Source organism: Homarus americanus, unplaced genomic scaffold, assembly GCF_018991925.1.
Source record: "Homarus americanus isolate GMGI-L3 unplaced genomic scaffold, GMGI_Hamer_2.0 scaffold21914, whole genome shotgun sequence".
In the NCBI taxonomy this organism is placed as follows: Eukaryota; Metazoa; Arthropoda; class Malacostraca; order Decapoda; family Nephropidae; genus Homarus; species Homarus americanus.
In genome coordinates this window covers 448,832-476,707 of record NW_024719665.1, presented here as the reverse complement: position 1 = coordinate 476,707, position 27,876 = coordinate 448,832, and the positions used below count along the sequence as shown (strand labels likewise).

General features: G+C 37.0%; 1 protein-coding gene across 4 annotated transcripts; it reads left to right on the top strand.

Annotated features, from left to right (window-relative positions):
• The first annotated feature begins 378 nt into the window (after nt 1-378).
• On the top strand, nt 379-27,876 carry LOC121860181 (glucosidase 2 subunit beta-like). 4 transcript variants are annotated; one of them, XM_042357243.1, is made up of 11 exons: nt 379-562; nt 8,567-8,704; nt 9,391-9,641; nt 12,550-12,852; nt 13,390-13,557; nt 15,229-15,294; nt 17,513-17,557; nt 22,048-22,177; nt 25,658-25,848; nt 26,212-26,355; nt 27,001-27,876. In XM_042357243.1, the coding sequence occupies exons 1-11, from the start codon at nt 466-468 to the stop codon at nt 27,154-27,156; spliced, it is 1,689 nt and encodes a 562-aa protein (XP_042213177.1). In that variant the 5' UTR covers nt 379-465; the 3' UTR covers nt 27,157-27,876. The 4 variants fall into 4 exon arrangements, with proteins under 4 accessions (XP_042213177.1, XP_042213179.1, XP_042213180.1 ...); XM_042357245.1 differs by lacking the exon at nt 15,229-15,294; XM_042357244.1 differs by lacking the exon at nt 17,513-17,557 and having other exon boundaries at nt 380-562.

The following is a 27,876-nucleotide window of genomic DNA, read 5'->3' as shown; positions in this document are numbered from 1 at the left end:
AAATATATATATATATATATATATATATATATATATATATATATATATATATATATATATATATATATATATATATATATATATATATGACCGGCATGCATATTGGTGATTTTGCAAAATATCTTACAAACAGACAACCTAAACTAACCAAACCTTATAATTGAGTAAGGTTAAGTTAGGATAGGATGGCTCGTGTTTATAACGAATAAAAATTATTGTGTATTACTTGAATCTAACAGATACGTGGCCAATTGATGACGAGTAGGATAGAAAAAATTAAATGTTGGAATGTATTGATAATGAGTAAAGTAGTGTACAAGGTCATTGGTACTGTACAGTAGTTCCCCCAGAGTAACGAGAGAAAACGAAGAGCCATCAGCCAATGGGGAGGACCCAACGCCACGTAAACACACCTAGGCCAGCTGATGCTCCTGCTTCACTACCTTCCTTCCTTCATTCATTATAATGCAGGAAATTTTAGTATTTTCATTACTGTGTGTGGCGTCAGGGGCCGTGGTAAGGGCAGCAGAAGTTCTCAGACCGCGAGGAATAGTTCTCTCAAGTAAGTCAGATGAGGGAGTGGTGGAGTAGTTATTGAGATATAAGCCCCCTACCCACCCCCCATTATTAACAACCCACCCTACCCTCACCCCCTACCCATCCCCTACCCACTCCCCACCCCATTACTAACAATACTACTTGCATTAAGAGGACAGGGCTTTGAAGTAGAGGAAATTTGTAGGGTAAAAACACGTTAAGACCGGTCCCACTAATTACCCAAATGTAGCCGCAATGAAGTCAAATAATGGTCCTACATGAATAAATCAGACTGCTAATCACTTCTCGACTAGTATTTGGTGTCAGAAAGTAAAAAAAAAAAATGGTAAACTTCATTTAATCTGAGTTGTTGGGTTAGGTTAGGTTAGGTACATGCACTCGATCTATTAACTCAGATTAAATTAAGTTTTCCAATTTTTTGTGACTTTAAGACACCAAATACTAGTCTAGAAGTGATTGGCAGTCTGATTTATTCATGTAGGACCATTATTTGACTTAATTGCGGCTACATTTGGGTAATTAGTCGGACCCTGCTAAGACCGACGAAACGAAACCTAACAAAACCTCTTGACCAAAGAAACCAGAAGGACCTGTCCTAACCTCCTAGCAAATCCCTGGATCTCCCGATGTGTTAAAAAAAAGGGTATTTATTTTCGACTTCACAGCCGCTTATTTTTCATGGAAAACAAATTTAAATATGCCACAATTTCATTGTGTTTTATAGTGTACACTGCCGTAGTTATGGCAAATGAGTTAAAAAGTGATTATTTTTAAATTAAACCTAACCTTAGGTGATAAGAAAAACAAGTGGCAGAAGTGTTGTTAGACCTCACCAACCTAACCTTACCTAACTTCCTGGCAGTGAGGCTCAACCTTCCAGACCCCCCCCCCCCGGCGTATTAAACAGAAAGAACTTACTATTACATGGTGTAAGTTGACGTTTTTTGTAGACGTGAGGACAGCAAACTGATCCCTGTAGCATGTGAACATACACTGGCAACTGGCATTGATCGGAGATGATTTGTTATGTACCACCACATCACACAGAGAAAGACAAAGTACTGCGCGAGAGACCTAGTAGTGTGCACCTAGTTGCCTAATTATCTACCAAACAAAGCAATTTTCATAAAAATTATTATTTTATCAGAACTCAGTGATGAAAATATTGTAAGAATATAAACATCAAAACAAATAACTCGTCGGCTGGTAAGTCCTCCATATTAGCCTTCCCCCCCCAAAAAAAAAAATTGGTAAAGATTCGTTTTAGGTCGAGCATGGAATTTCATATATCTGTTTATATAGAGAGAAAGATAATTTTTTTAATATTAGCGAGAGACCCGCTGACGTTTTATTTTTTACATTTATTTTCTTATTATATTTTCATCAATGAGTTCTGATATAATAATCATTTGTTGGGTAAATGCTTTGTTTGGTAGATAATTAGGCTCCTAGGTGCCTTTCCCGACTGTGGTGATGCCTCATCCTGGATGTGGCTTATACACGACTTGTGAATGTCAGCGGTTCGGTAATTGTTTTTGTTTTTTTAGACAGGTTTGTATGCTCATTACTTTAACTTCTATTCATTTTCTTGGGCAATGCTTAGTTTTCTAGATACAGCTATAGGCAAATTAAGATATAGGTTAGGTCAGCACATGATTTCAGCCATTTTTATATTTTTTTCCTAACAATACAGTATCCTCCAATAAAATCAGTGAAAACTGGGTATTTTTAAACCCATTTTCAATGAAAAACAGCGGATGGTCGTGATCCGAATTATTATCACGGATGTAAACAGCCAATCATAATGATGTATATATTTCAAAACACTCCGCTAGTGCTCTCTGCCTCTCTCTGATCGATGCTTACACTCAGTATACATTTATGAGCTGTTCTGTCTGGGTGGCTGCTTCCATCTCCACAAAAGACGTAAAATTATACCATTTCATCGTAAGATTTTTCTATTTAATATGCTGAGGGATGGAGCCCCATGGCTAGGAAGTTAGGTGAGGTTAGTTTGGTTTCTTTGGGAAGGTTGATGTGGTCTTCTAACTGAGCATCAGCTGCTTGTGTTTCTTATCAAGTAAGGTTAGGTTAGGTTTAATTTAGAAATAGTATAACTATTTTTTAACAGCACAAACTACGACAGTGAAATTTGTGGTGTTTTTAAAATCGTTTACTATGAAAAATCGGCGGCAGGTATCTCTTCAATAATTACCCTTCCCAATTACCAACAATATTGGTTGTTCAAAATGAGCAAGGCTTTGAAGTACAGTGGGGTATGCTATAACGAACGTAATTAGTTCCAGAATCTCGTTCGTTATAGCATTCGTTCGTTATAGGATTAATCCGTTCCAGGCCCCCAAATACAACCGCTTAACACTGAAAAAATTCTGTGGAAAATGTAAAAAATACGGTACTTTATCTTACCTTAGTGTTATTCAGCATGCAGGTACCCCTAAACACTGGCACATCACTATCACTTCCACTGGGAGTCTTGGCTTTAAGGTCCTCAAACAATTGTTTAGCCTTCTCACAAATTATAGCTTCACTAATGTTACCACCTGCCATTTCTTTCTCCTTTATCCACACTAAGAGTAAATTTTCCATCTCTTCAATCACATTACACCTTGCTTTGCTAAGTCTAAAGATTCCCTTAGCCACTTGCACAGTTTTTAACTCCTCTTTATTCTTCAAAATCGTACATATAGTCGATTTAGCCATCCCATATTCATCACTAAGTTTCGCAATGCTTCTTCCATTCTCACGTTTCTTTATAATTTCTTTCTTAGTTTCAAGGGTTATTAGCTTTCTCACTCGCTTTGGACGACTCATTGTTACAATTGTATACTTGTATAACAAAATAGTTATACAAATAACGCGAATTTCCACATCAAAAGACGAAATTTCAACAATAACAGTGGTGCACTGGCTACACAATGAGACAAAGATGGCGCCTGACGCTCTTGTTGTGGGTCGCGGTACAACAATATTCATGCGCCAGGCGAAATAGTCCGGTATTCATCCGCGTTCGTTGTAGGAGTTGCGTTCGTTATAGCATTCTCAATTTTATAGGTAAAACCGTTCGTTATAGGAATATTCGTAGTAGGATCCGTTCGTTATAGCATACCCCCACTGTAGAGGGAAATTTTGGCTGAAAATACCATAAAGAACACCAAACAAACCTTTAAAAACCTTCCCTAACCTATAAAATTCCTAAAACCAAAAAAAAGTTTACCTTACTCGTGTTTCCGGTGTTTATTATGTGTTGGTGTAGTTTTTGCTGTTCAGGTGAGGAGAGGATCCATAAACCCGAAAGTGATTTTAAACCTTTTTATAGGTTAGGTAAGGTTTTTAAAGGTTTGTTTGGTTTTCTTCTTAGTATTTTACCCCACATTTTCCCTCTACTTTAAAGCCTTGCCTACTTTGAACAACCAATAGTGTTGGTAATTGGGGGAGGTGTTATTGGTTAAAATACTCAAAAAATATAAATTTGTGCTGGAAACATAATCTTTACCAAAATCTTACCAAGGGTAGTGTCTGTCTCTTACTGGAACACCAAGTACACCTGCATGCAGATCTTCACTATACTGAACCGACAGTCTGAATCACACTTTAAGTTTTCAATAGCTACAGCTTCATTCTCAAAAACATACTGAATTACACGCCAGTCCACCAAGGAACAACCTTCATAGACAGACGCCATCTTGCAACTACGTAATTCAAAATTTGAGAGCTTACGTATGCTCACAAGTTTGCTGCTGATAGGTTAAGTAATATCTAAACAACGGATATCTCTGTGATATATTACTAAGATAGAAAAGTTAAATTAACTCGAAAACTATAAATTTCTGACAAGCTATTGAGTGAAGCGTTTATTTATTTATTTTTATTTTTTTGCTGTTTCTCTCTATATGAGAATCAATATGGAGTTGCATGCATGACAACTTATAAATATTAACTGTTTCCTTCCCTCCAGAAGTGTAGTATTTATGTTGATAAAAGTTTGGTAACACTTACTGACAGGGGTCCGGGTTAACCAGGTACTGTAGCTACCAAACGAAGAAATAAACTCTGGTAATAGTTTCACATGGTAATAGGTTACACCATAGAAGATCAGATCAAAATTTAACTACAGTCGCCCGGGTGGTCCAGCCACTTTAGGAAAGGTATTATAGATGAAAACATAATTCTTACCTCAAGAATAAAGCAAATTAGGGGGATGGAATATCATTTTTCCTATTCGGATTTTTGTCCTCTGTTTTTCTTTTAATTGACAAATACTTATACAGCTGATGTTGGTGTGTGCACTGCCACCATCTTTACTTGAGCATCAGAATGAGTAATCGACTGAACATTTCATAGATATTAATAATGAACTTATTCCATTTCATGCTCACTAATAAGAAGCAGCAGCATTATAAAGTTTGGTAAAGATTCGAAAATTGTCTAACACAGAAATCTGACCTTCATTTCCTTCAGAAACTAACCATTACGGAGATATGCCCTCCCCTCCCCCACTAGTACTGTACCAACAATTTTGTTTGCACAAAGCAGTCGGGGCTTTTAAGTAGCTAGAAGGAAATATTTGGGTAAAAACACACAAAAACAACTTTTTGGTACTTGCCCAATCAAGTGCCCTTAAATGCAGAAGCCACAGTGAGGAGATTTCTTTGTCTTGGCAAGTTTCTGTCTTCTAGTACAAAACCAGAGGTTCTTATCTTGATGATGTAGATAGTCTGAAACACTTCGCACACTTCACAAAAGTTGGCGGTACAGTGTATATCACAATACTTGAAAATGTCTGTAGTAGCCGCTTCCTTTTCAAAGACATGATGTATGGTTTACCAAGCTGAAGAAGAAGAACACCCATTGCACAGAGAATCCATATTGTGACTAGCCCCCAAAAAATTCAAACCTGAGCATGTGCAGTAGTATCGTGTGACACCGAGTTATGTGAGTAAGCTGTAAACATCTCCTGCCAATATAGACATTCTTTAAGTGAAATCGAAAACTCCCAAAAAATCTAAAAACATAAATTTACAAGACACATTGTAAAAATAAATATTATCAATCTCCCTGTTAAGATATCAATATAAGGTTCTGTGGTAGACAGTATCAGAATATTAATTATTAATGCAAAAGTTTTCTATAGACTACAGACAGTAGTGATAAATTTCTTCCTTCTTACCCAGATAGATTAAAACACCTGCAGTTACCTGGCTTACACTATAGGCAGACAAGATTAAAACACCTGCAGTTACCTGGCTTACACTATAGGCAGACAAGATTAAAACACCTGCAGTTACCTGGCTTACACTATAGGCAGACAAGGGGTGACTTTATTGAAGTTTATAAATATCTCAAGAGGGCATTACTCAGTTGACTACATATTCAGGGCAAATTTTTTTGCAGTGAGAATTATAAACTTGTGCAACAATCTACCAGAGAGTGTTGTGATTGCACTGAGTGTGAGCTCTTTCAAGACCAGACTTGACCAACACTGGTGCAGGTACAGACACATTCAAGAGCCAGTACATTCCCAGTACTTGCCAGTTGTGCATATCAGAGAAGTAACCGACTGCCCAAGTAGCTAACGAACAGATCAATGGCAAAGAGGATAAAGGTTAAAGTAAAGGATTAATAATAATTCCCTACTAATACAGGTATCCCCAAAAGGTTAGGTTTTGTCAGATCTTTTTTTTTTTTTTGGTGGGGGGGGGGGGTGTTTTCACATCACAATTTCCCCTCTACAATACTTTGTGGGCTGTAGAGTAAAATATTCATCTTTGCTTTTGCGTTATCTCCCTATATACAAATTAATATAGAGTTCCATGGTTGTTCATTTCCAAATCTTCGCCTTATTATTATTATTACGGTATTGATATTTACCGTACTAGATTTGTGTGAGAAAATGACAGACAGATGGATAAGAGTTCATATAGGGGAAAATTCGTCAATAGGTCATCAGTGTGCATTTTGTTAGTCACACTCAAAGTAGCATTGTCATATTTACAGGAAACCTAGGTACAAAAACTTGAATAGGAAAAGTGTTGTTCCTTCCCAGGTGGCTCTACAGTAGCCTTGAGACATATAAATTTTCTTCTTTAGTTGAGATATTTTCTTAGGTGGCTGGATAACCCTGGTAACAGTCCTTAAAAATTTATTACCAATGATCAATGCTCTCTTACATAACCCCCCCATTGGATGAGGAATTCTTTTGTAATACTGTTTTTTTTTTTTCCAAGAACACAATATATGTCTGATCTTTGAGATCCAGAAGACCACTAAGCACTGTAATGTTTGTTTATCAGACCACAGCTTATAACCCAGAGAAGTACGACACATATAACAGTACGTAGATGCCCACGTGGTAACCCACATAGGTTGACACACCCTACAGTGAGAGTAAGACCTGACCCAGGAGAGCTGACGGCCACAAGGTACCCGAGTTAACCTGGCCTTATGATCGTGTTAAAGAAAATCACCTGACCAAGACACACCCGGGTGGTAATAATTAGGAAGCATTGCCGACCGGCGACATGACCACGCACCTGGGCAAACACAGCTGTCCAGACCTGACCCAAGTAGAGGTCACGGTTCTCACCGCCGCGTCATTAACTAACCCGGCGACATGACCGTGTTACTCAAGAAGCTACCCTCCAGCCAGTACACTTGTCACCCGATCAGACACATCCAGATTAGTAACCACATCTTCCGGCTCTTGACCGCCAATATAAGGCCCTGCAGCTCATTCCATGCAACATTCGCATTCGGATTATTATTGTAACAGGGAGGGAGACTTCCTTCCCCAGCACCAAGTCTCCCATAGGAGACATAGTCCAGCAGCACCTGCATAGCTTCCCCAGCCACTGGGCCTCCCTCAGGTAACACCTGAGTCATTGTCAGAGTTATCCATTAGGGTGAGTTACTTACGGTGAGAAGTGTATCCATTTCATGTTTGTTGTCCGAGAGTCGTTGTATAGTAATGTAAATATAATGATCTATCAATGAGTGTGTCTTTGAGTTATTAATAAATAGCTGTACTTAGAGTTGGTGTTAAGAAAGATTTCCAATAAGAATATATTATACCAAGTTAAATAACTAATTGGCCACGCTACAAACCTTCCTCACTTTACAATCCTACAAATAAATATTCTACCTGTATCTTCAATATAAGTTTTTACCTCATTACAGCACAATCAATAATACTTAATGATAGGGATGCCCTGATCTTGGTTGTTTTGGAAATTTTCTTTGGAACTTATCTGTCCCTAGAAATTACTGTACTTGAAAGAAACTCAGCCAGTGTCAGAAGTGTGGGAAATTACAGTACTTTGACTTTACTCAGGAATGGCAAGTAGGTTGTGACCTCCCTCCATTTGGTAACTTTGGTGACTTGGCAAAAATCATCATTAAATTTTGTATGATTATAGAAAGAATCAACTTCTAAATACTGTACACTGTACTGTACTTTACATTACTGTATTGTACTATCAAATGCAAGTGCCTATCATTACAGAGTTTTGACAGCTTACAGTATCCCGACTTTTAATTTTTGTAAATCCTAGAAATAATTTTGGTATCTTATACCTGTTAATGATCCACTTAAACTAAGTTTTTGTATCTAAGTTTTCGCTCGTGTGTCGTAAAGGAACTTTTGAAGTAATGCTGCACATTAATTTCTGTTCCAAGAAAAATGAACTACTGTACTAAAATTAATACTGCACCTTACTACCTGTACTCTAATTTAGCACAAAACATTAAAAAAAATTGCTACATTACCTGTAGGGACCATATTTGTATAAGCAAAAATAGCTTATGCACATTAAGAAAGATGTAAGAGTAGAATATTTGCATAAGCAAATATTCGTAGAGTGAATGCTGTATAGCAAGGGATTGCTTTACAGGTAATTAGGTTAGAGAATTGCAGTACTAATACATTTTCGTCAGGTACATAAGTTTTTGTTCATTAATTATTTCATTGTCTTATAGATTTTTTATATTCCAGAGGCATCATTCTATGACCCGACACGAGACTTCAGCTGCCTCGATGGTTCCGGTACTATCCCATTTTCTTACGTAAATGATGAATACTGTGACTGTCAGGATGGAAGTGATGAGCCAGGGACTGCCGCTTGCCCAAATGGTAAGCTGATCATTCCATAATATATTCCGTTCATAAAAAAATTTTTCCAGCTATGATTAAGGTGCCTGGCCTACTGCTGATTTCTTAGTATTCAGCAGATAGTGGGTTACTCTGGCCTATTGACAGATTACATTACTGCACTAGTCTGCCAAAGGGTTGTTCTGCTGTTGGTAAGCACTAGCAGTTATGTACAGTTGCTAGAAAAAGTCCTCCCACAGCCCTGTGTAGCAGGGCTGTGAGAGGACTTTTCCTGGCATCTGTACATTCATTAGCTGCTCATTTTATAAAGAAGGTATAACAGCCAGCATGTAAGAAGAACCCAGTCCTCCGTATGAGCCAAGAATTGAACCCAGGACCCTTAACTCAGAAGGTTATTGATCTACGTACCACTGAGCCATAGTCACCTGGTTGTGTAAATACTGTAGTGCGTACATTAAAAACTGATAGATTTTTTTAAGGTTTTCATCTGTGATTGTTTTACTAGTACAGTACTGTAATATGTTGTTTAAAACTTTGTATCAGCATTATCTGTGTACTGTACTTTATTCAGTTGGCTGACATTTTTTGCCCCAAATTATTCCTTTATTATTTTCTTGAATTCCAATTGAGAGTTTTTTGCTTCTCACATTTCATGCTTATGTTGTTTTTCTTTGGTAAAAATATGAAACTTATGTTGTTTTGATCAGGATTCTTCTACTGCACCAACGCTGGACACACGCCTCTGAACATTCCGTCCTCAAGAGTCAACGATGGTGTCTGTGATTGTTGTGATGCATCAGATGAGTATGCATCTAATGCCAACTGTGTTGATACCTGCCGAGAGTTAGGTCGGGCTGCTAGAGAGGAAGCAGCTAAGCAACGAGAAGAAAGACTTAAAGGTTATCAGCTGCGACAGTCAATGATTGAAGATGGCCGTAAAAAGAAAAAAGAGGCAGAGGTTTGTGACGTGTATACAGTATGTCTTCCTTTTAAAATGTAACTTATGTACTGCCTTATACAGAAAAGTTCTAAATGTTAAGAAGAAGTAGAATATTTGAGCACACACCATATATTGTCACAGACTTTGTAGCTACAGATCATAACCACACAATACAGTCTATATACAGTACTAGTCTCGTATTTGACCATCGCATTTCATAATCTAGAACTCGCTCACTTGTTTCAACCAGTTTATCTGACCATTTTAACAATTTGAAAAAAGAAAGAAATTTACATCTATTATCACCACCTTGGCATTGTTGTCATTGTCACTTTAGTTTTTGTATAGAGCCTTAGCCAAGCAAGTACAGTCTCTCCTCGACTTACGACGGGGTTCCGTCCCGACGACCTGGTTGTAAGTCGAATTGGTCGTAAGTCGAAAAGGCGAAAATACCATCTTAGAAATTCTAACTTGGGTGTCTTTTTTTCTTCTCAGCACCACGAGAACTCTCACTTTTACGCTTGCCAGCCATTTTAAAGGGAATTACAAACAAAAATTTGTCAGTACACAGCGTGATCACTAACGTCAGGACTCGAAAATACGTAATTTGAAAAATATTTTATACGACCATGGCGGTCGTATGTCCGGGTTGTCGTAAGTCGGGGAGTACCTGTACTGTATATTTAACCACTGTACTTAGGATACTCTGGTTAGTCCTTATCATTCTCTTATTTGGTAGTCCCACCAGATCCAGCTCTTTTCACCAATATATTATATAGCCATTTCCTCCATTATTTGTGTTCATCATTAATGCTGTCCACAATATCTAACCCATCAACAGTCCCTTCTCACACAAATTTAAGTAACACGTAGACTTTGTAAAATGCAGAGATACAGTGAGAAGTAGTTACTGTAGTATAGTACTGTACTTTTAGTAATTGTAGTGGTAAATGTGGTTGTACATAAATTAATATTCAGTACATCTATGGTTTACTTCAAGTTGAAGTACCTGAAGCACATGAAACCATTGAAGGGTGAGAAAGTTACATCCCATAACAGAAATAAATAGTGGGAAGAAAATAAACTCCAAGAACTCCAAGACTCACCTCCCAGTAACCATAAAACCTCAACACACCTGAACTGTATGTTAAACGATGGCGGGAAACAATAGTCGTGTATGTACTGTGTTGTTAAAGAGTAATGTGTGTGGATGATTGGTGAAGGGGCTTTATTTTGGTGTGTTTTACTATTTAGTAGTTGGGTCAAACTTGGTTGAGGTTAGAGAGTTGCTTATGTGGAGTGCATGTTCTTTCTCCTGGTTCAGTGGAAGTCATTAGTTGTTTTATTAATTTTGGAGTATTGTTATGCCATAATTTAGCAACTTGAATTATGTTAAAGATGAATATAATAATGAGGGCACATATGGCACAGCAACAAAACAAATTAGCAACACAGCATAACTTAGTCCTTAATATTTATCACTTAAAATTAATGTTACTTCAATACACGACAAACAATGTTAAATGCAAAATTTACATACACAAATAATGACTAAATTGTGCCTCATGGGTTCAATCACAGCCTCTTACTTTATCGCAACAGTTCAGGAGTGAAGGTTTGGAACTATACACGGCACGAAAGATTTAAATAAAATTTAATAACAAAAGTTTACTCTAATAAATGTGCAGGTTACATAATGAATGGATAAATTAAATCAAGAGAATAAATAATATACCTAATTACTGGCTTTGAAAATATTTAGCACAGGACAAAACATCGGAGGCAATGACTCCTTACAAAGTTAAACTGCACTTGGTTTTCCATCCTTAATAAACAACTAATATGTGCACAGTATATAAACCGTAAACCACCTTACACCATAATTGATTGGACTATACACACATTACATAACAATAGAGCAGCACTAAATATATAACACTCAACTAAACCATATTTAAGAAGGTAACCACCACTGACAAACTCGGACGTCCTCTCGCTTCAAATGCCCAGCAGTGACTGACAAAACCCTGTATCCCGGGGGACTAAAAGCCAAACAGCACTAATATATAACAACTCCCACATTAAGCTGCAAAAATAGTTAAAACATACATACCTACAAGACAATTTTTAGGTATCAAGTACCAGCCCTGCTCACACATAATTATACAAAATATTTTACATACAGAAGTTGAGGGTGACGAGCATAGAAAAAAATCACTATGCACAACGCATCTCACTACTGTGCATCACGTCATACATAACAGTATCATGCAGCACCTCTTTCACTAATTAAATTTTTTTCTTTTGTACATTTTTCGTTTTTTTTTCTCTATGTTCCTGCTTCTTTCAATCCCTTTTGTGTTTACTTAAATGGACAATCCTCATATACTCAAACTCCATTTTCGTATTTCTTAGCAACAGGCACAAATGGTTGCAGTGACCCAGTCTGCACATGAATCTTTTCACCCAAATATGGATGTAGAAGTTGATTGAGTAAGATGTGGATCAAATTAGAGATTGAGCCGTATTACTTTCTGTGTACATATTTAGGCTGATATACGTGCATAAAAGACTTCAGACTGTAAACAGAACAGTATATGAAACTTGCAGTAATAACAAATGTTGTAAGATTTTGATTGACTGTGCTGTATTCATCACAAGTTGAATATGTAAGGTGATGCATTGGTATCTATTTACACATACTGTATTAATATTAAGAATTTACTTTATTTCGTTCAGAGCAAATTTTGCTCTTGTGTAGAGTAATGGGTTACTCTAATACACACATGTAGAAATAAGAAAGCAAATATTGAAAAGATTACATTGGTCACTGAAGAAGGTTGGTGAAAAGAAAAGAAATGATATCTTGAGATATATGGTTTACATCATGACATTTTGTAGCTATCGAGACAATAATATTTTTCAGGGTAAAATTGAGGAGCTAAAAAAAGAAAAGGAGGAAGCAGACGCTGTTCGTAGTGAGAAAGAAGAAATCAAGAAGGCAGCTGAAGAACCAGAAAAGTTAGCACTAGAGGAAAATCAAGCCTTTGAGGCTGAAAAGAAAGCTGAAGCTGAGGCAGAAGAAAAGAGGAAGGATTTGGCTGAGGCCCGGACTGCTTTTGTTATCCTCGACAATAATGGTGATGGTATCTTGACGGTTGGTGAGCTGCAGTCCCGACAGACTTTTGACACAAACAGGGATGGACAGGTGTCTATGGAGGAGGCAAAGGTGAGTGTAATTTTATGTATTAGTTAGTATTAGAGTTACAGCTAGATTATGTGTGTGGTCACCTGTGATGAATCCTCACAAAAGTGTTACAAAGTTAAGGAGAGAAATAGAATGACTGTGAGAGAAAGAAATGGTCTTAATTATACTTAATGAAAGTGTGTGGAAATATAAGTAAAAAGATTAGTTTGATGGAGGTACAGTATGAACAGGTGGAGAGAATTATGAGTGGATGATTTAGCAAAATTGTTCCAAGTTAATGATGAATGAAGAAATGCTTCACAGGAAAGTGTGTTGAGGATGTTATTATGTGTCATCAGATCTCTGGAAGATTAGGAACCCAACTTACTTCACACCCTGAATAAATGCCCTAATGTTACCTGGGGGGTAGGTGTTTAATGATCAGCTGAAGTAAGAAAGGAGTTCCTAATCTCTTATAAGATCCCTGTAGTCCATAAAGAGTTTTATTTAATTCTTGGGGTAATCAGTTTCTAGTAACTCTCATTTAAAACAAGTTGTAATAAGTGTTGACCTTAACAGTTCTACCTGAAGCAAGAGGATAGCATGACCCTGGAACAATTCGTGACCTCTGGATGGCTAATGGTCCGGCCGGTGTACACCATGGACAAGGGGATGTTTATACCTCCTTCAACCACCCCCAACCCACTTGATGAGAGTCTCACCCCACCACCAATGTTTGATGAGGAGGTGAGTAAACAGCACATTCATGCTTCATCTGTGTGTTAATCTTCCACATCAGAGTTTGTGTGAGAGAGAGAGAGAGAGAGAGAGTTATAGGTTTAGTCTGCAAAGTTTAGGTGGTATCACTTTCTACACTTGTCCTGCAATTATCTTTCTATTACTCTTCTATTTCCTTCATTCTTTTTATTTTTGTATTTGCATCTCACACAACTGAAAGAAAGGTGAAGAAATAGAGATAAATGATCATCATCTGTATGTGTGTGTGTGTGTCAGTCCATCTATCAATTTCTTTGTTAATCTGTCTACACTGTACAGTATTTATAGAACTGCAGTTTATCCCGTTGTTTTCAGTCATGGTTGTTTGTGTTGTGGCTGGTGGTTTGTCACAGGTCAGAAACATAATAGAAAATAAAACTTTAATATGCTGATGTATTACTGTATATATACTGTACCATAGTTTTGCCTTGAGAGTTAAAAAAGCAAAGGTGTTTTAATTACTGTGACATTAGCCAGAGTACAGTACAGTATTACCCAAAAATGTGTTTGTTTTTTTATTCAGGATAACCCGATGAACAATACAAAATATGCCTCAAGAGTGAAAAGCTCTATTGTTGAGGCTGGGGTACAGGAGAACACCATTCTCTTGTCTTAATATTAAAAAATGCCATAAATCACAGAAATCCCCCGTTTTTTTTTCATGAAGGGTAGCAAGGGGAGGAGGTTGAACCCCCCTCCATTTTTCACCAGAAAATTCTAGTACTCTTTCTTTAATGCAATATTATACTCAGGCATTTATGTATAGTAAAAAGTATTTACTATTGGTTTCAGAATATCTCCTAATATCAAGTGTGCATGGATTCAAAATGGTCTCAAAATACCCATGATATTGGTCAGATTTAAAAAAAAATTCTGGTAGTTCCTCCCCCAAGAAAAAAGCTGGGTGGGCTCGATGCGCTCGCCATGTTCCCCCACCCACAACTTCTTGGACCCCCTCCCTTTTGATATTCCTGGATCTGCCCCCGGCACCTCCTTATGAATAATGTGTATTTTTCCTGCTGTTGATTGATGGTTTTAGTGCAGTAGAGGGTGATGAGGTACAGTAGTTCCATGTTGGTCTGGGCTGCTGGGATAGGATGTGAATCTCTTCAGTCATTGTAGTTTATACCAATATTTTTATCATAAGATGCACTTCCATGAAGAGCCTATCATCATCTGTGCAGTTGTTAGTACAAGTATTTAGAACACTGAAGTGGTTGAAGTTTAAATTTTGGAAACCACATAACACAACAACTTTTATCCAGCAGGTAGAACTGTATCAGGTGTTCCACAAGCACTTTAATACTGTAGGTATTTCTTAGTGGTGTCGTTGTCTTCCATTGTTCAGTAAATCATATGCTGTACAAGTGTGATCAGTTTTCATTGTTCACTAGATCATCCCAATATTTCATATCCCACCAACCCGGCTGTTCAATCCTTCGTAAGATTTCCATATCCACTCGGTCATTCTGAAGGTTGTGTCTCTCCGAGTCCAATGCATCATCATCTACTATCTGTACAATTATCCCAAAGTGGTATTTAACATCTTAATGCCTGATGGACAGTTGTAGCAACAAAATGGTGACTGTGAAGATTGCTTTAGCAAACATTGTATCCACTTGATGACGTGTCCCCACACAGGACAACTACGACGCAGGAGAGGAAGAAGAGGAGCCAGAAGATTTTGACTCAAACTTGGATCCTGAGGTACTTGTTATCATGGCATGATGAATGTGTTCCTGCCTGGTCCTGTTTTACGACCATGATTTCCCTGCTTTGCTTTGGGGTTCTGTGTTTTTTCTTGCTTTAGCACATATGTTGGACAGAATGGTTAGGTCACTGTTGAAGTTATCACATTTATTAATATTTACTTTGGTAAAAACAAAGTGTTAATATGATATTGTGTTTAGCAATCTGTACTGATGCATGGATTATAGAAATGGCTATAACAAGCTGTTTAATTGGAAACTTTAATTAAGTTAGGAAGATTGAAGATTAACTAACCATATATTGTGGAGAAAGAGACATATGTCTGACTTCAAAAATGGATAGATTGAAAAGCTTTGGAGAATTTTCATACCAAAAACGTGTTTAAAAGGAATATTACTGGATGATATCTTGGGTGATTCAGGGTTTTATGGTCTTCTAATTGCAATTTTGTGTCGGTATTATATCTTATTCATGTATGCTGTACAGTATAGTTATTTTGAAATGTTGCTGTACAGAAATTCTCCTTATTGATCAGGTGTTAAGTATAGCACCAGTGTGTGCAGTACTGATGCGTATGCTTACAAAATATATTAAATATTCATGGTTTACAGGTTTAATGTTTGTATGCAGGAATCTACATACCACTATGGTTAATATATGAAAGAGTAAAAGGTTTACAATGCATTTTAGTAATTTATTGTAACTTAAAAAGTTTAAGAGAAACAATATCATATTACTTGCACACCACAGTTGTAGCAATGTGAGACAAGATGAACTATTCACGTGTTTTGTACATAAGAATACAGGTATTACAAGAAAGTTAAAACAAGAGGTACAGGAGGGGGACAAAGTTCACCCCTCCCTACCCCCCCCACCCCCACCCCCCGTGGTAAAACTGAGTCACAGGAATGAGTCTCTGCATTGACTTACCCTGACTGTTTCATCTCATTAGGGGTCGATGCTTCTTCATTTTGGGCGGGAGCGAACTTTTGACCCCGACCGTACAGTATTATACAGGCATCCCCCGATAATTGACACATATGGGGACCGTAAAAAGTTGTTGGTTAGTGAATCAACAGTTATCGAAGCAATTAATTCTGTATGAATGTAACAAATTCAGGGGATTAGGGACCAGCCACTCCTCAAAAACTCCCATCTACCCTTGATATCTGGTGTGCACACTGTCAAGTAAGAAAATAAAGCAGACATAAAACAAGCACAATAAGCATAAGCATTAAATAAGGAATGTAAAGCATAAATTGATATTGTTATTTACCTGTGATCAAGTCTATCAATCTTTGCTTGTCCATCACCACTCTTATTATACCTTATCACATTACATCAAGCTGGCGCAAGAGGAACTATCTCTGGGATGTTTAGGCATGATTGCATAACACACGAAGTTGGATCTAACAAAAACGCACTTGGTAAGTGTGAAAAAGTGCAGAGAGGCGGGAATGAGTCACAGGCAGTGTGCAGAGCCCTCTCGTGGCAAGAATTCGCACCACGCTACCGTCCGCCAAACTCGAAACAACGCTGACACTCCTCTCCCAGTCGTCAGATCTCCGGGGTATCAACGAAACTTGTAGGGTATTTCCCCTACATTTAATCATTGGTTATTGGGACGTTGGTGTTCGGGTTATACCTGTACTGGTGAAGGAACACAAGGGTAATCACCTAGGAGGAAGCTGTGCATATTACAATAAAATAAAATCAATGGGAAGCTGAAATATTTTAGTCTTCATTCACAATTGAAAGGTGTATTACTGAATACAAATATAGAATACATCAATAGATTTGTAAGAAGAAACTGAGCTTTGAAAAGACAAAAAAAAATTTCATAGTGAGAAAAGAATTGTAAAGGCATGTTCAGTATTTTGATAAATGAGAGAGGTGGATTGAGGATTTCCATGTACGGTTGCTTCTTTCAACTGATGAACATTCCCTGTATTGTTATCTTAGTCTCATATATGATCATGAAACCCGAGGTCAAGTTATAAGACTGTGTAGGAAGTAAGTTCAGTCAAGATTTGTGCCACCAGCTTGCTTGTCTTGGATGATGGGTCTTCTTTCCTTTCTTCAGATTTATTATTGCAATATGAAATGTTTTTTATATAAATATAAGACAGAAATATTTCTTTCTAGGTATTAGAGATTTATCCTGGTCAAAAAATACTAACTTGACCAAATTTTTCTTGCTGTCATTGCCAACCAGATATCACGCTACGTTAACTCCAGAGCTCACTGGAACCTCATGTCGGTGAGGGGTGCTAATGCTTGGTGCATGCTCGCTGTCTTTACACAGTCATACTTTTGTTACATCACGTGAAAATCTTTTTTATTTTAGAAAGTAATTTATGGATTTCTTTGCATGTGCTATCATGCATGAATGCAGTCTCTTGAAATTTATTCTCTCCAAGTTTATTTCCTTAAAGTTTGGCAAAATAAGGATGAGTTATCACATTATTATAAGTGAACATTTGAGCTGTGGAATTATTTTATACAACACCAGGTTTAAATTATAAGAGAAACAGAGTAACTAGATGGTGAGAAATGTGTATATTTGAATTACAGGTACAGTACAATAATATGCTTGCATAAATAAGAGTTTCTTTTCAGACTCACAGCTACAGTTTAAGTCATAGCACCAAGTGGTTTAGAGTATTAAAAGTCCTTCTGGTTGGTTTGTATTAGTACGAAATTTTGTTTTACTGTAAATTGTATCTTGTAATGTAAATTATTCTGGTTCATTTGAATTTTGTAAATACGTAATAGCCAAAGCCTACCATGAGGTGCTATGATCATACTAATTTGTTTATCAATTTCTTTTTCTCTGCTTGTGCTTTGGCACGTGACATTTCCTTCTAGCAGGTTAATGAATACCAAGCTGTGAACTAACATGTTTAGTTCCCCTTCACATAGCTATCACAGTTGATGTTCCTCACTCCACCAGCTGTATCACATTATTACTTCATGCCTCATATAATCCACATTTATTTCTACTGTATGTGTACAGTGGGGTCTCATCTTATGCGGGTCTCGCTTGTGCAGTTATCACTTACATGATTGGTTGAAAAGTAACCATAGTATCGCTCTGCGGAAAGCCATGGGTAGGTTAGGTTAGGTGCTTGAGAGATGTTGAGAGCAGGAACCATCAGCTGATACTGCTGCTCTGTGCTGTAAACAAGACTGCAATGGCTCATCTGGGAATGAGTGTTGGATTTTTGGGGGAAAATTAAATATTTTTTTATAATGTTTTATTACGTGCTGTTGTTATAAAGGGATTGTGGGGTGACAAGTGTGGGAGGTGGTGAGTTGTCCTCCCTCCCTCCTCTGCACCCAAGCGTAGATTTGTGTCTTTAATGTAATTCATATTTTATTCCTATAATTAATTCATCGTAATCTATTTCATAATATATTACTATAATAACAATCGACTTTTCGGAACCCAGTAGATATTTCAGATTCATTCCGGATTCAAATCGTTTAATTTATTTTTTTGTTTTTTTATGAATTACGGTGAAATCCGAATTAACGAAGGTACAGTGTACCATATATTACTTTGGTCTTTATTCAATACACCTTCAGGTCATGAGACCCACTAATTCCCCAACCCAACAATGGGTGACCTGACAATGCATCAGGTCAGTAATATGTGACCACTAATCCCTCACCTCATCTTCACCACAAATGAGATAAGAGTTCATGTACAATGGGTGACCTGATATTGCATCGGGTCAGGTCAGTAACATGAGAGAATGAGGAAAGATTTACTTTTTCCATAGACATAATGTTTTTCTTCTCTATTTTCTATTTATTCATTTGTTACACTATGTACTCTACAGGTTGACAATCCCTTATCCGAAATCCTTGGGACCAGATGCATTTCGGTTTTTGGAATTTTTCGGATTTCAGAATGGTTAGTTTTTTTTTTTTACAGGGATCAGCCCACCCGGGCACAGCAGGTCACTGACTCACATTGGGGCCTGGGGGCTAAAATATAATAATAATAATTATAGTAATAATAATAATAATAATAATAATTCATAGGTCTAGGTCATGTTTCTCACTTTTCATCTTTTTTTTCATTCTTGTATTTATTATTATTATTATTTCATTATTACAGTATTATTGTTATTATTATTATTATTGTTATCATTCTTATTTTATTTTTGCGTATTTTTTTTTAATTTTTATTTACTATGAATAATTGTTATTATTACTGTATTATCATTATTATTATTATTATTACCTGTATTATTATAATTATTATTACTACAGTGGTCCCTCGGTTAATGAGCACAATCCGTTCTAGAAAGTTGCTCGTTAACCGAAACCATTGTTTCAATGGGTTTTTGGGTAATTGGTTCCAGCTCACCGAAAATTGCCTAAATTCAACAAAAAAGGTAGAAAAGTACACCTACTTTGAGGTGTGTATGTAGAAGGCTCCTGGATGATGATGATGGGAATTAGAATGGGGGTGGAGAAGGGAGAAGAGAAGGCATTGGGGTGGAAGAGAAGTCACCCCATGGCACCATTTCACCCATAAAATTTTAGTTCTCTTGGTGCAATAAAAGATTATTTTCTTTAAATCAACACTGCACTGCATTATATATTGTCAATATGTAAAATAAATTTCAAAATGACCAATAATTTGCTTGCAAAAACAGAAAAAAAGCATTTAGTTGAAGAGAGTCTCAAGCAAGATGTTACCTCCACTGAAAAGACACAAAGACTGACGCCTGTATGGTGTGTTGAAGGCTGGATGGCACGCATAAAACTAGTTTCATTACCTTCAATTATGTTCAATAATTGTTAAAATGAGTAAAAAATTTAATATTAAACTTTTAAAATTATTGAATAGTATAAACTTGATATTTGCTAAAATGGTAAGGAATTTGAGCCCTAGAACCGATTACTGTATTGGCGGACTAATACTACAGCTGGTGGACCGCCAAATGTAAGCGAAATCATGTTCAGGTTGGCTCGTAAGAAACTCGTTAATCGAGGGATTGCTCATTAACCGAGGGACCACTGTATTACATTTTCACCCCCAGGCCCCGATGTGGGTCAGTGACATGTGCCCGGGTGGGCTAATACCCATAAAAAAAAAAATTGCTCCAAAATTTTTTTTCGGTTTTCAGAGCTTTTCGGTTTTCGGAATTTCGGATAAAGGGTTGTCAACCTGTATTTCTGCCTCTATTATTCTTTTTATTCCTTTATATGATTTCTCATACTTTATCTGTTATTCTTGTTCTTGTTTATTTAAACAATAATGGAGGGAGGTGGAAGGTAGAGGCAGGGTGTGGTTGGGGGAAAGAGGGTTGATATGGTCTCTTTTCCCCCTTGTGGAAGACAAAGATTGCTTGGCCTTTCCCCCTTGTAACCTACTGTACTGTATGTGCCTGGCTGTTGCCTCATTCACCAGTGTTTTTATTTACTCATTACAGTATTATATTCTCGTATGATCATGTGATCAGCCTATTATAGGGTATGTTTCATCATAAATTATATAACGTACAGTATTAAATAAAAAAAATAACAAATTTACTTCAAAATAAACGACACGGGATGCATGACTCGGCAAGTTTTCAGTAACGTTAAAGAACTCAAAGATGCCGTAATGGGTGCTGTACACTGTTTCCCCACTTCCTTAGTTTATCTTTCTCTAACACCTTCTTGCATCTTCAGAGCCAATGGCTCTCTTTTCTACATCTCTACTACTACTACAGGCAACGTTACCAGGAGTTTAAGCGCCGCTGCCAAGCTTTCCCTTTCTCTTCGCCGCATTGTTTCTTCAATCTCTCTCTTTTACAGGTACTTTAATGGGCAATGTTTGGTTGATTTGGCATCCTGTGTACTGCTGGCAAGGCCGTGGGTTCATAACACTTGTCTTGCTTGCGGTGCCCACCGTTTCTCTGTGGATGTCGGTCACACTAGAATAACCCGTTATAGTACATCCTTCTTTCCTCACACAGCCACACTGTGGAATGCTCTGCCTTCTTCTGTGTTTCCACACTCATACGATCCGTCTCACTTCAAAAAGATGGTTTTCCGGCATCTTCGTGGTGTAGATTAATATAGTCTTTTTCTTTTTGCTCATTATTTTTTCGCCCCCTGAACCCCGTTGTGGATCGATGACCTGTGCCTGGGTGGGCTATTCTCCATAAAAAACAAAACAAACTATTTTATGCCTCAACAATTCAAGGAAAATTTATTGATGATGACCTTACTGCTCTGGAGATTGGTGATGAAGTTTAAAGTTGCTTTACAAGTGTCTGCAGTTGATTTTGAAGGCTTTAAAACCGACAGGCCTTCACTCCCTGCCTCGGACCTCCATCGTCTCCCAGAGCTCCCCACACCTCCACTATTCGGTGGAGTATTGCATAATTAACTTCCTGGGCTTTTTTAAAATATTTATTAATAATGTAGTTGGTTTATGTGAAATAATGTCATTTTTTGTTACCTAAATTCTTTCTAGAGTAAAGGTCTGGCGGATCTAGTGCTGTACAATACGTATAACTATTTTAACACATGTAAAAGGGCATCACTGTGCGGATTTCCGATGCACAGACAAGTACCAGTACGATATACCTGCTCAAAATGAGACCCCACTGTATATATGTACTGTATATTTTGTTTTCCAGTTGTCTTCTTCATTGGTGTATTTTTTGCACTTTTCTTGTCGACATAATAATGGGAAGTCTTTGTATGTATTAACTAACGTCATCAAATGTTGGTTTTGATCAGGATGATTTTGAGGATGAAGCCGAGGATGACTATGACCATGAGGACAATGCTGAGGACGTGGCTCAGGAGAACGAGCAGAAGGAGGAAGAGGAACCAAAATATGACGAGGAGACACAGAAGCTCGTTGATGGTCAGCTTTTGAATTTTTTTTGAAACTTTGTTGAGTAGTTAATTAGCTGTATACTTAGCCTTAATTTGTTCTTTACAGCACTTGAGTTTGTAGGTTTTCTGATAAATTGATTTATTTTTTCTTAATTGTACTCAAGGTTTACAGTACAGCTCCTCCCCGACTTACGACCTACTTGACTTACGACCATCCGCACTTTTGACCTGCCTCAGTTGTACCAAAATTTTGTCAAATTACGTATTTTCGAGTCCCAACGTCAGTACACAGACAAAATTTTTGTTTGTAATTCACTTTAAAATGGCTGGCGAGTGTTAGTGGTGGTGGTAGTGAGTGTTAGTGGTGGTGGTAGTGAGTGTCAGTGGTGGTGGTAGTGAGTGTTAGTGGTGGTGGTGATGAGTGTCAGTGGTGGTGGTAGTGAGTGTCAGTGGTGGTGGTAGTGAGTGGTGGTGGTTATGAGTGTTAGTGGTGTGGTGAAGTGACCCACGTGAGTGCATGCTGTGAGTTGCCTATTGTTAATTTTCAAATCTTATTTTCAGGGAGATATACAGTATTGTATGTGTAAATGTCTCCAATTCTTTTTCTACAATGTTACTTGTAAGTAAACTGTACCCTCGTTAATTTGGGTCATTATAATTCGGATTTTGGCTTAATTAGCAATTTTTTTGCTTTTTTATGAATTAAACAGTTTGATTAAGGAATGGATCTGAATTAACTATGCTGTTCCGAAAAGTCAGTTATGATGCTGTATTATTATAGAAATATATTATGAAATAGATTAAGATGAAAGAACTATAGAAATAAAATATGAATTATATTAAGATACAAAACTGTATATGGGTACGTAGGTGATGGGTGGCGGAGGAGGGAGGGAGGACAACTCACCACCTCCCGCTTGGCAGCCCGCGATTCCTTTGGAACAACAGCATGCAATTTCAGCATAATTTCCATATTATTTAGGTTCATTTGGTGACAGGTTTATAAAACATCAGAAAATAATTAATTTTTCTCCCCAAATCCCACTCTCATTCCCAGATGAGCTACTGCACTGTAGTATATTCCCAGTCTCTTGTTTACAGATCGGTAACAGCTGATCGCTTCTACTCTCCCTAACAATGTTGTCGGCACACACTGCCTCTTAAACACCAGATTTTTCGGTAATTTGAGTGACCAAGAGCCCTTTTTTTTAAATTGACGAGTGTATAGTGTAAACATAAATATAAAAATTAAAATAAATAGCAAGGAATAATATCCATGGAGATGGCATGCAATTGTGTAGCCGACTCACCACCCAGTAGCACTCAGAGTGGGTGAGGCTGAGCTGTGAGCTATATATTATTATTCAGCTCGTAATTTTGGGTCGACATACGTAATTGTCTTCATTTCTTTTATTCTGTTACTTGCACACACAATCGTACATACAGAATGTGCAAACAAAATACAAAAAAAAATAATTATCATAAAGTCATAGCATGTGGTCGGAAGTTAGCTGACAGAGTATGGGAGGGGGAGTGAGGAGCGGCGTGGGGGATCTTTCAGTTGTTTTGCTTCTCGCGTCCCGGGAAATGATTGCTAAATGGTAACGCAGTATTTTTTTTCTTTTATTTTATTTATTATTATTATTATTATTTTTATTTATTCCTTACATTTACTGGTACAGTATATATTGTTGTTATTATTATTAGTAGTAGTACAGTATTTTATTATTATTATGTACAAAGAATAGCTTTTCTACATGCAAATCATCCTCTGGGTGATGTGACAGTTCAAGTACTTATCCTGACAATCACCGGGGAAGGGCAGAACCTCCCTCGTGGGTAGCATGTGTTACGCCATTCCGATATTGCGTCATGATATGTGCGAATATTGCGAGTTATTTCACATCACTTTTTCATAACAGTGACAATGCAGGAAAAGCATTTGGGTGGCAACCATCGTAAAACTGGTCTTTAGCCATCACATAGTGGTAAATGGTGTTAATTTTTTTGCAATGTAAAACTGGTCACTCGCATATTGATCCATTGTATATCGGTCATTACCTGTACTTCAGGATCTTTGGTCGTTTGGTGTCCGTGAGAATGTACTCTCACTGCTTAAGTCTATTTGTCAGAATGATCCTAATGTGTGATGGTTGGTGGGACCATTACAGACCCGCTCCCCTTGCAGTTTGGAGTCCTAAAGGGATCAGTTTTGGGACTTCTTCTTTTTACAGTCTACACCAGTAGTCTTGCATCTCTGCTGGATGCTCATTGTGTTGCCTTCCATTTCTCTGCCGATGGTACACAGTTTTATGTGGAAATAAGAAATGTTGAGGATATTGAGGAGATAATGAAATCCTTGATGTCTGATACTGTATTAAGATTTGGATGGCTAGGAGAAAACTTAAGCTGAATGGCGGCAACACCGAGATTATCGTCATCAAAGGAAATAGGAAGGGAGACGGCACAGATGATTTTGGCTCTTTTAAACTTTGGGGAAGTACAACTCAGTCCTGTCGATTCTCTTCACAATCTTGGAGTGTACTTTGACTCAAAACTGAATTTTAATTAGCATATAAATTCAGAAGTTAGGAGTTGCAACTTTCATATTCTTAATCTACTATATGCTGTTAAACAGTTTTAGGTTAGACAGTGTCTTGTGACACTATTACATTCACTTATTTTGTCTCAAGTTGATTATTGTAACTCTTTATGAGTCTACCTGCCTAATTATCTACTGAAGAAAGTTCAAACAGTGTTGAACAGGGTTGCCAGACTTATTTTTGCTCTCCCACAGAGGACTCCCACTACCCCATTCTTGATTGAATTACATTGGCTTCCAATAAAAGCTGGGATAAAGTTCAAACTCTGTCTAATGACTTTTAAGACACTAATATTTGGTGAGCCTAAGTATTTGGCCAACCTACTAATTCCTCTAACAACACATTCTGGAATGATTTTGCATGGTAGTGATGATCGAGGAGCCTGGTGTGGTACGGGAATGTTTTTTGCTGCCTGATCCTTTTCCTATACAGCACCCAGAGTGTACATCAGTTGCCTGCATCCATGAAGCAGCTAACCTCTGTGGAGGCCTTTAGGAAACAACTTAAGACCTTTCTTTATTGAAAGCTTATGATCCTGAACTAGATACAGTGATGGAGTACAGGGCTTAGGAAGTGTTAAAACCTAAAGAGTACAGTACAGTACTGTATATGAATGATACAAGTCAAACTGTCACTTTTTGTGATCTTTTATTGTGGAACAGCTTTTCTTTTTTTCTTAAGTCTTTTACTTTGTGGTGTTTCGAACACTAATGAATTCTTTAAAAGAGGCAATTTTGAAGAACAAAAGACCAAATATTATTATTATGATTTGAGGATATTCCTTAAAATTGTGACATCGATATGTATGTATATATAGTATACCGTATATATTAGGTCTTAAGCTCGCTTATATCCTCCACAATGATATACCTAAAAGCAATCACTCGATTAATTCTCCCGAACAGCGGCCAACGCGGCTCGCGAGCAATTCGACGAAGCAGACAGGCGGGTTCGAGACATAGCCAGAGAACTGCGGTCACTGGAAGAGACTCAAGAGAAAGACTATGGGCCAGATGAGGTCTTCAGGATCCTAGAAGGAAACTGTTATGAGTATACAGACAGAGAATACACATACCGGCTGTGTCCCTTTGATAAGGTGAGTACTGTACCGTATAGTCGTTTTAATGTGTAATTTATAATCTCACAAACATTGATTTAAAGGCACTTTCATAGGTTCTCTCTCACAGTGTGTTTTATGTTGAGAACCAATGTATGCTCTTGTCAACTAATTTGGGGAGTTAGTTTTTTCTCCTCACAATTCACAGTTTATTTTACTGTATTTCTTTGTTACTTTAGATTATTACTTTTATAATTTTCCTTGGTAATTTCAATATACTATTTTCCTGGGGCTCAACAAATAGATAAAAGCTAAATATAATGAAAAGCATTCTACTGTGCCATTATTCATTGCACTGCTTTATAGATTCATGTTAACTAATCTTTCATATTTACATAACAGGCAATTCAGAAACCTAAATCTGGTCAGGGAGAAACACGGCTTGGCCAGTGGGGTGAATGGACAGGGCCAGAGGAAAACAAATATACGAGAATGCTCTATTCTAATGGTCAGGCCTGTTGGAATGGACCCACCAGATCAGCAGATGTAAGTTAACGTGGCACTTTTGTTTTAGCGTCTTGGTGTACTGTCTTGATAATGGATGCCCTTCTTTTATGGAACATGTTTTTTTTTTAGTTAGCTTTATGAACAAAGTAAATCAATGTGAAGTGTTCAAGGCTTCAGGCTGTACAGAAGTCATGATTGATTTGTGATATTATACATTTGTATATTGAGGAAGAGTGGATTGATTCCAGGTAACTCATATTGCTCGACAATGTATGTCAGGTAATAAACTAATGTTTTGTGTTTTTCAACCAAAGTAATATGCAAATGTTTGGGTCTCTCAAGTAGGCCCTGTCTCTATTACCAGTTCTATAAATTTTCAGGACCAGTTTACAGAACACTTGTTTATTAGAGAAGAATGAAATGTTGACTGGAATTCTTTCACTAGTTTTATGTAATGACAAAAATAAGAGTTAAGTATTTTGGCACAATTCATATCTTCTACTTGTGTAAACAAAATTTTTTTAAACTCTATATCAAAGTAGATGTATTATTACTTGGGTTTTTACGGAGAAATCGAGTCACTATTATGAATCTGTCGGTTCCTCTGTTTCAGCTGACAAAACATCTTATATTATTGTCTTATATCAAGGTTGATTACTTATACATTTCCAATAACAATTTCAGGTTCACCTATCTTGTGGGACAGACACGAAGCTTACGGGTGTCACGGAACCGAACAGATGCGAGTATATGTTCCTGATAACCACCCCAGCCGTATGTACCAAACCACAAGACCTGGATGGGGACGAGAGTTTAGACCACACTCACGTCGAGTTGTAGGGTTCCTTGTAGTGTGTTTTGTACATTATTATTCTTTTCTGTGTAGAATAATAATTGTTCATGAATTTTAAAAATTCATGCATTTTTATTGCAAGGCATAATAATATTTCTTATTACATTGTCACATTTCTCTCGGTTAACTAGACATCATATTGTGTGTCAAGTTTTCAATCAAGATCCATATTGGCTCAGGACAGGTTTCATCGTTGTGTCTATTTTTTTACGTATAGTACGATATTGTTTGAATTAATTTGTTATTCCGGTTTGTGCCCTAAAGAATGTGTTGTACTTTTTTCAATTAGTGTTAATATAAACAAGGCTCAAAAAAATATATTACATCATACAAGCAATATAAGAAGCTTGTGTTTGTTTTATTAAGTTATAATTAATGTACTGTTTTGTTGTGCAGTTTACTTGTCACCTAAACACTGTAATCTTCACTATAGTTTATCACAATGTTTGGAACTTACTGACACAATGTTTAAAGCAAGTAAAGTGTTAACTGTTATGTGAATTAAATTGTATGTCATATTAATAATTTTTTTCGAAAAGCATTAATAATGAATTGTAATATAATAAAGTTTCAGCTATTTTCTGTATTTTTTACTGTAAATTCAGAAAATCAAGATGAATTGTTTCAGCAGCACCTGTGATTATAACATTCCTGTAAAACATCATAAATAGTATTTGTGAAAATTTATTAATAAACTTTAGTAAAAA